At 38.6% G+C, this 9,636-nt stretch overlaps 1 protein-coding gene across 1 annotated transcript in view; it reads left to right on the plus strand.

Annotated features, from left to right (window-relative positions):
• Positions 1–5,019: 5,019 nt before the first annotated feature.
• LOC105618324 (probable splicing factor, arginine/serine-rich 6) overlaps positions 5,020–9,636 on the plus strand; it is a 15,790-nt gene continuing 11,173 nt past the window's right edge. Inside the window, exon 1 of the mRNA XM_012199869.1 lies at positions 5,020–5,125. Within this exon, the coding sequence (XP_012055259.1) occupies positions 5,020–5,125 (106 nt within the window). The remainder of the gene's footprint in view (positions 5,126–9,636) is intronic.

Here is a 9,636-nt window from a genome sequence, read left to right on the forward strand (position 1 = left end):
GTAAGGAAGAGGTCGTTCAAGTCTGTAAAATGGCCAGAAGGAAAATCCTTCTCGTTATATAGATTATAAATCGTGGCTGTCGGCCTTAATGTTAATAAATATCTATTAGTGAGCTTTGAAACTTCGCAATACCGATGTTATGAGCGATATTAAATATACTAGAGGTATTCTATTATTTTAAAACAGTTTGTCCATTCTATATTTGCTAAGTATGTTTGATATTTTATCTAAAAATAATTTAGTAAACAGATCTCAATATTATTATATAGATATATTACATATAAATTATTATATTTTATTCTCTCTCTCTGACAAATAGTTGTTACTTAATTGTTTTAATTCTGTTTTACTTACTATCGACGATTATTTATGTTTGATACAGAAAAATTAAATTTTTTATACTTGCGTTATGGAATGAAATTCTAATAACGTAATGATAAATAATATTGATATTGAGTTGGAGAAATAATATTAATATTGAGAGTCACGTAATATTTTTTTTATTATTGCTATTATTATGTATATTACCGATGTCATCCTACAGCAGTATCATTTTATAAATTATGTAAGTAATTTTATTGGTATTATTTATGTAATAGCACAGTGAGACAGAATATACTGATATTGATCAAGAAACTTCAAACGTTTCATTGCATTAGAAAATTAACAATAAGCAGGAGAGATTCATAAAATCTAGTACGCATTTTGCTCAATTAATGTGGACTTTACGTGCAGAAAATTATGTTATACATGATAATACATCATTATTTTTCTTTTTATGCAATTGCATGCTATTAATATTATAATAGCGTTCTTTTTCTATTGCATACGTATGCATGTTTAATAAAATTATTTAGGGATGTATTAGAAACAAAATTCAACAATACTGTTATTATTATGATATTTTCTGTGGTATATAATAATCTTTTATAAAATGTATTCCCCTATCAAGTTATCCGATATTTTAAAAATATTTTTTTGCATATAATTGCATCAAGCAATTGAATAATTTTTTACCTTATTCGGTGTCGTTGCTTGTTGCTGCGGCGAACAGCTGGTGCTGTGTATAGTCGGCTGATTGGTTGTCGCCGGCACGATGCCCTGATGATTCAGATGGCTCAGCTGATTCAACTGGGTGAGCTGCTGTGGTTGCTGCACCGGATTCTGGGTGTTGGCCTGCAGCTGTTGATGATGCGACTGGTGCGCAGGATGAGTCGTCTGATGATGCGTCGCAGGGAAGGTGGGTACCGTGAACGGGACGAACAGCATCGGGCTGCCGAGGATGTGCGCACCACCTCCACCCAATGCCCCCGTCTCCTCCCTACACCTTTTTCGTGCGTTTTTGGTTTTGGGTAACTTTCTTTACTCCATCAACCGTGTTTTTTGTTTTTTTTTTCTTAATTTCGGCTACTACGTGTATCGTTACTTTTATTATGTTACTTTTGTCAAGTATTGCCGACGACGACGACGAACAGAGTAGAAGCGTAGCAGTAGCACTAGTAGTGGTAGTAGTGGTAGTAGTAGAGGTAGAAGTAGTGGTAGTGGTACTAGTAGTGGTAGTAGTAGGGGGGTAATAATACGTGTCGAAGTGAAGCTACAATGTATGTTTAATAATTTATCATTACCTGCACTCCTGCCCCAGCCCCTGGTGCTGGGGGTGGGCGTAGGGGGCGGCTCGGACGGAGGTGGTGGACGCCACCCTCGCTACCCTCAGCGATAGACCGCCCCGCTGGCTGGTAAGCTGGACCGAAGTTGGTTGGTGATTGCTATGCACGCAGCAACAGGCACGGCAGCCGATCGACTGTTGTTGATTCGGGATAGCCTGGAGATGATGAGTTAGGGGGCCCCTGGGCCCCGTGGAGGAGGGAGAACACGGGTACACCCCAACCAGGCAACCCACCACCGCAGCCCCGGGGCCCGGTGCGCTCGGTGCCAAGGCGCCTGTGGACGAGGCCACCCCAAGCTCGCTGGCCCTCCGGCAACCACTGCACCACTGCACCCACCCTCCTTGTTGGGAGGTTTGTTGATACGTCCTGTTGACGTCGATCGTTGAGCCGGGCTGAACAACTTCAACTTGAGCTTCTTTAAACTCACGATTGCCTGCGGGTGGGATTTTGCTACTTTGTTGTTGACTTGGGGCGATTTACTCTGAACTTGCGCGTAGTGTACGCTGATTCTTGATCTGTTCCAAATCTTCTTGGATCAAGCGATAATCAACAGAGAAGGCTTGAATCGCTTCACTTCGACTTGCTTTTTAAATATGTATCACAACACCGACACTCACGTAGAAGGCTGCTTACTTTAAACGAATTAATAGAAAATTACAGTTCTTATTGCAGCCTTATGGCGAAAACAGATGAATTTTAACAAACAAATTTAACCACTGATGTGTTCTAACCACTGATGAGTTTTTTAAACTCTGTTAGCACCGTTGTTTACCATAAAACGACACGATCGTGTCGTTGAAAACTGCCTTTTACGTTTGCCACAATTTTCTAAGAAATGTTTTGAAGAGTATACTAAATTTTATCGAATTTTGTCCTGTGGAATGTGTTTACCGCATACTCTTGGCGCAGTCGACGCTCACTTCACGGCCACGTGGTCGACTTGGGTAATCTATATTAGTAGGAGTGCCGGTATGGTTGTGGATCGCAAAACATCTATTTTTGTGTGTACGTCACCGCAATTAAAAAAGTTTACAATATATTTTTTTGTCAAAATAATTTCTTCTTTCTTTTAAAGTGAATACTCAGGACAAATCATCGCATTAACAATAATTACGTATTAAATTATAAATAATGGGCTTCGAGACTCAATTATGTTTGTGATAATACAATTGTTGAACACGTTTCATCGCATTATATATAAAACCGGCAAACTGACGATGTCTTCCTAGTCAGCAGAGCATATGTGTTTCAATCTTAGCAATCCGTTCGAGTCTATAACAGAGGAATCTGTTTTGGAGCTCTATATTAGTTGATTCAGCAATATAAATCATAAAATGTGTGTTCCCACTTTATGATTGAAGATACTGCAGCATGTGTATCTACTATATGTATCTTGCAACTTGCATGTTATTTGTTATTAAAATCTTCCTGATGATGACTAGACTATGGTGAACAACACTCGCAATCGCACGCGTCGCACAAAGGTTTTAGCTTACGAACGCGTTGCGGAAAAAGACACGAGGTTCGCGGTACACGCACAATTGGAAGAACGATAATCACTGATCGTTCAAATAGCACCTTTTTTTATTCTTGCTAACGCTGCTTTAAATATCTTTCATGTATGACAGGTGTGGACCATAGAAATCTATTTAAACGTTATTGCCGCGCAAATGACATATGAAATAAAAAGCGGCGGTTACTTTCGATCTTTGTAAGAGAATCCACCCCCTTAATTGCGGCGACTTTCTCTATTTCCTTCACGGGTAAATCAAACAAAGCGGCCGGTCCTCGCGATCGTACAAATGAGGTTAAAGACACGACGGGTGGAAAAAGAGGGAACCTAACCCGTAATGTTGGAAGGTCGCTCGCCGACTGACTAGCACTTCCGTTCAGGCTGTTGTGCGATTCAGAGTGGGGGATGCTTCGTTGGGTTGTTGTGTGTAGGGGTTGGTGGCGGTGGGTCGACTCGTTGGTTGGTTGGTTGGGGTGGTTGTGTGTGCTTCGCTCTTGCTGTGCGCGGGAAATCAGGGGCTTTCAAGCCTCCAGGATCTGTCTACAACCCGGCGAAATAGCGACCAGTTTCACGTGGCTCGTACTAGCTTGAATTCAACTACTTTCACCCTGCGTCTCGTTGTTAATATAGAAGTTTTTATAAAATCTCAACGCCGTGAATTTTAAGTAGGCAATGTGCGTCGCAAGCCCGCAAATTCCCGGAATATCAAGTTGACGTTTATTTATTTATTAATACGGAAGTTGGTTTGTTAATATGGAAGCAACGAGGGAGTGTTCATATAAAGATCATTTCTCACTTCTAGAACAATGTGTTGGAATTGGATAAATGTCGCTTGTGTTCTTAGAAATTTAATCGTGTTGCGGCAAATGAGCAAATAATCAAGAATAAAACACAAAAGAATAAAACATTTGGTGTAAGTCAATTAAACGATGAGAAGAAATCGAGATGTACGAGAGACTGCGTAGGGTATCAGGTGCGCGCTTATCCTATCAATCGAATTATCTAGAGTTTGTCGCAGCTGCTTCAAAATATCTTTTTATCTCGATACATATAAACCAGATATCAATCAGTATTTGTTATTCAATTTCTAAGGATATAAAATAAATCGGTCTTGGTATACCGGGATTCGTCACCAGATATTTAAATAAAATTTATTTATAATTTTCCAGTCTCGATTAAAATAATTCAAATGATTTTAGCGTGCTAATCAAATTAGCGTTAATTAATATTCGGATAGATAGATTTCGGATCGATAGTGTCGCTTGAAATCTCACAAATCTTTATATTCTTTGCTAGGCCATAAAAGACGTTTAGCCGTCGGACACGAACACCATTCTGCGAGATTATAATTTGCAGATTATAATTTGTTGAAGCGTATTTCTGGGAAGATTCTCACGTTATCTTGCACTAAAATAATCACTTAACATACGCACTCGGAGCACCTGTCACAATCGTCGAACTTGTCACGCACTGCTGAAAAATATCACTTTCGCGAACGTCTTTCCGTTTTCAGAACGATGTCTCTCGAACGAGCGCCGAAGAACGACGGGGGGAACGCGTACCGGTTCGTAAACGTGGTTGTTTATACGCGTGCGTCCTGATATGATGTTGTGTTTATGCGGCCGGCGATTGTAGGTATTGGCGTGACGGTGAGGGAAAAAGTGTCACAGCGCGAGTTACAAGCGATGGATAAAAAAATGATAATGGCGGATGAACAGACGGATATAAGGTGGTAGTGTGACGGCGTCTCGTAGACTAGGGTGTAATGGACTATGGATTTGGTGGAGCGCTGGTCCTGCACGTAGGTAGGCAGCGTGGAGACAAGAACCCTGTATCGCAATGTATCGCGGTGGTGGTGGCGACGACGGCGGCGGCAGCGGCGGCGGCGGCAGCGGTAAATGGAGGGGTGGTCCGTCAGGCTGGAGGGGCGAGTGGGTGGCAGAGGGTAGGAGTCTGGCTCGTTCCTTCCTTCGTTCGAAGTGGTAGAAGAGAGGGTAGGTCAGACGATCCCGAGACTGAGGGCGCGCAGAGCACCGTTTCTCGTGCGGAAACAGTTACCGTTACTTCCGTTGCTGAAGTTGTCATGTATATCTTGTTGTTTTTTTGTACAGCTCGATTTCTTGCTTTTCTAACGTGGCACGAATTCTGTCTTTCCAGATTGACTTATATTACTATATTTCTGTATTATCCATGTCGGAAAATGAATGATTAAATATCTATTACAATAATGAAATTTTTATTGTGTTGTCGTCTTAATTTCGAAGTCTGCTATTTTTATATTGATTACAGATAAATATGTAATAAGATATTGAAAAAATAAAAAAAATTCAGTAATAAGTACAGAAGGGGCCGATTGTCGTATAGGGTTGATTGTCAAAATCTCCTTTTTTTAAATTATTAATTATTGTAATATTAATTTGTCGTGTAAAAGACTTTGCATCAAAAAACATTGTGTATTATTTATAACTTTTAAGAAAATAAAGTTAATGAATAAATTTTCCTCATTTCCTATTTTGCTGTCTGATAAGTTTTTATCATTATCAGTGCGATTTCCTTGTAATTATGGAAAATAACATGTCTTAGAAAATTTTTGTTATAGTTGAATAATTATTATTCTGACAAAGTTTGTGAATACAATCTCTTTTATTAAAAACGATCATCATCATCATATGGAATAGGATATCCAAAACAAACCAGGATTAAACATTCTGATCTTTTTAGATCGGTTTCTTTTTAGAAAAGATATTTATAAATATAATATTTTATATAGATATTGTTTTTTAATTTTTCATAGAAACTATATAGAAACTATAAGTAGTACAAAAGCTGAAAAGCAAATTACGTATTTTATGATAAAAATAACTATACTTATATCAATATCATAATTACTATTATTTCTTAAAATATAGAACTGAAATTAATATAAAAACTATTTTTTGTATGTCTCATTGTTCATAAAAAATGTATTATTACTGGAATGTTACAATCAATATTATGTAACAATTAGCCTCACACTTTAAGAATGGAGTTAATTGTTACATTTTCGTAGCTTTAATTAAAATTAAATTATTTATTTACGATGATGTATTTAAAAGTAATATTTTTCTCTCAATCTTAAGGGATGTAATTATGTTATATAATGCTTTAAAATTTTATACATACTTTTCCCTAAAAATTATATTAAAAAACTGTGAGCAGACAACCAGTCTGCTCTACATCATTCTATAAAAATTTCGATGAAAGTATGAATATTTTTCTCTTTTGTGTTAGTTTGCTAAGAGAGAAGTGTAACCAAAGGAATGTAGTTAGCGCTCCGATGAATCGATCAGTACTGGTCATTTGGCTCCCTTTGTCGTACGTGTTAATTAAAAATTGCTGGCGGTTATCGTCGTAGAAGGAATCACGCACATGCTTATAATTAATTCATCAATAAATTCCCATCAGACCAGCTCAGTAATCTCAGCGTTCCTCGTCTATGCTGCTGAAAATTTCATCTTTTCAAAACTAATAATTACTGATATTTTTTATAAAACATTTATTAACTGTTCACGAATGAAATAATTGTTCTAATTGTAATTATGATCGAAACATCAGCACAATAATATGTATATATTCAACTATTCACAATCCAAATTCATATACTATGTAATGTAATTATTAAACTATTAAAGTGATGATGATATAAAAAATAGGTAACTTACCGTGAAACTTTTTTGTTATTACTTACAAAAAAATTCTTAAAATGTTTTTATTAGATGTACAACTTTGCTTCCGCCGTTTTTTTTCCGAAATTCGAGGCTTTATTGTAAAAAACTGGTTATACATTTATGATTCAAAGTATTGTCCATCGCTGGCCACTACTTTCTCCCATCTTTCGGCTAGCGTATGAATCCCGCGTCGGAAAAACTGGTCATCTTTTGAGGCTATCCACGAATCGATCCAATTTTTTACTTCTTCATAAGACCGGAAGTGCTGGTCAGCTAGACCGTGTGCCATTGATCGAAACAAGTGATAGTCAGAGGGAGCAACATCTGGAGAATACAGCGGGTGTAGGACTTCCCATTTCAACGTTTCCAAGTATGTCTTGACCACTTTCGCAACATGGGGTCGAGCATTGTCATGCTACAAAATCACTTTATCGTGTCTCTCGTTGTATTGCGGCTGTTTATCTTTCAATGCTCGGCTCAAACGCATCAATTGCGTTCGATACCGATCGCCTGTGATTACTTCAATCGGTTTTAACAGTTCATAATACACTACGTCGAGCTGGTCCCACCAAATACAGAGCATGACCTTGGACGTCAAAATCACCGTTCTTGAAGCGTTGAACCACTCACGACACGTTTATTCATTAATAGCGGCCTTACCATAAGTATTTGAGAGCATTCGATGAGCCTCAGCCGCAGATTTCTTCATATTGAAGCAAAAAATTAAAATCTCCTGCAAATGACGAGAATTTGGCTCATAAACTGACATTTTCAATCGAGAATAACTTTATGATGCAGACACAAATCGATTAATATTTCTATGGGGTTATGTTGACAGTGCCCAAGTTTATTGTATGACGTCTATGATCTATTTATTTCGACCACCACTTACCGCTAAAGCCATCTATAGGAAAACGGCGGAAGCAAAGTTGTACACCTAATACATAAATAAATAAATATTTAGAAAAACTTGTTTTTTATATTAAAAATTTATTATTTTACTTCATTATATATATGCTTTAAAAATAAAAACAATATGTAAAACATATTTCCTTCATCAAAATATTCCGTCTAATCAAATTTCCATTACCATTAAGAAGCAAATGAGAAATATAGTGATGCAGATCAACGAAAAAGTCGACAATTGTAAAGACTTTAAATGCGATTCGCGACTCATCTATAATTCAAAGCGCCCGCGGTCGGCGGTCTTCCATTGGGTCGCCATCAACGAGCAGGCTCGCGAGCACGATAGATATGGTGTATACACTGCACCCAGGAAATTTCGTATTTTCGTGGCTAATGACTGAGGAACGAGACGGTAATGTATTCTATGCGGAACATCTACTATGCGCTCCCCATTAGCATTTGTAATGCGCATCTACCCCTAACTCGGGGCGCAAGCGTTGACGCGCTCGGCGCAAACCCATCAACGTACCATTTATAGCACCGTTTCATGCCCGCGTACGCGGAGAAAAGAGTTTACTACTCGTTGCTGGTGAATATGTTAATAGGATGCACCCGTGCAAGCAGCCCGCTCGTAGCATCGTCCGCGTTATAACGCAGCCGTTGCAAGATTATGGTCGCTCGACGTCGAGATATTTTTTCGCGTCTCTCCCAAAGGCCGCGATAATACGCGGAGGTAGATGCACCATTAAGAGGTCTTTCACATGTCATGCGAACGCAATCGTTACATCCGTTTGTCGATGCTTTGTGATTCGTTTTTTTTTTCTGCACGGTGGCCAAAGCGATTTCCACTTATCGCTTTTGCATGGAATGCCCTTATCGACTTTGCTGAGTTGCGGATAATCGAGGGCGACATATCGCGTGCGTGCGTTCGCCGCACGGCAACACGTGTGTTTACACTTCTGCATTGCCAAGGTATTTTTCTGTTACAATCGATATACTGCCAACAATATAATAGAGAATACTAAATATTATATATACATCGAAACTCGATTTATCTTCGTCTATGAAATTTTTTATTTGGAATAGGAATATAACTCGTCACACAAACAAAAAATATTTGAAAAAAATATATTAATTTATAATTTCTTTCTTTTTGTTTTTTTCTTCTTTATTATACTAGAAATTATTAAGAAACAAAAGTCAGCAATTATAACCACATAATTTAACAAAATCAAATTTAATAATTTCTTATAAAATAATTAATTTGTATAGCGTTTATCGATATTCAAGAGTCTTCTATCGGATATTCTGTGAGAATATCATGCAGAACATTTCGTAACGATGTTGCCACGAAATTTACCAAGAAATGCACAACAAACAAACGCGGCTTCTGGTGACGATAACACCGTAATTAACACTTCAGCAGTGTGCCGTGCAATCTCGCCGGATGTGTTTCACGTAGGGAAGTACCGCAGCCGCTATAATATCTATGAAAAACGCTTGTTCAGAGCCGGAACGACCGTCGAGACCTGGGAACGTCCCGAAGCGCAGAGGTGGTGACAGCAAAGGCGACGGGCGCAATAACGGATAAGCGGAGCAATCGGACAGTTCGCAAGCGGCCTCTGCTCTTGATGGGCTGGACGATGGAGAGACATGGTTGTAGGGAGTCGGTATATTTATAATGACCCTATATGTATGCAAATGGCTGCATATCGTACGCTCCTATTTCGCTTGCATCGCTCGCACTCGCACGTGAGAGAAAGCTCGGTCCACGCACCTATCTACCTCTCCTCGTATCCCTCTATCTCTCCCTCTTGTCTCTGCCACTTCTCTCTCTCTCTCT

This window comes from Atta cephalotes (genome assembly GCF_000143395.1).
Source record: "Atta cephalotes unplaced genomic scaffold scaffold00001, whole genome shotgun sequence".
Lineage (NCBI taxonomy): Eukaryota > Metazoa > Arthropoda > Insecta > Hymenoptera > Formicidae > Atta > Atta cephalotes.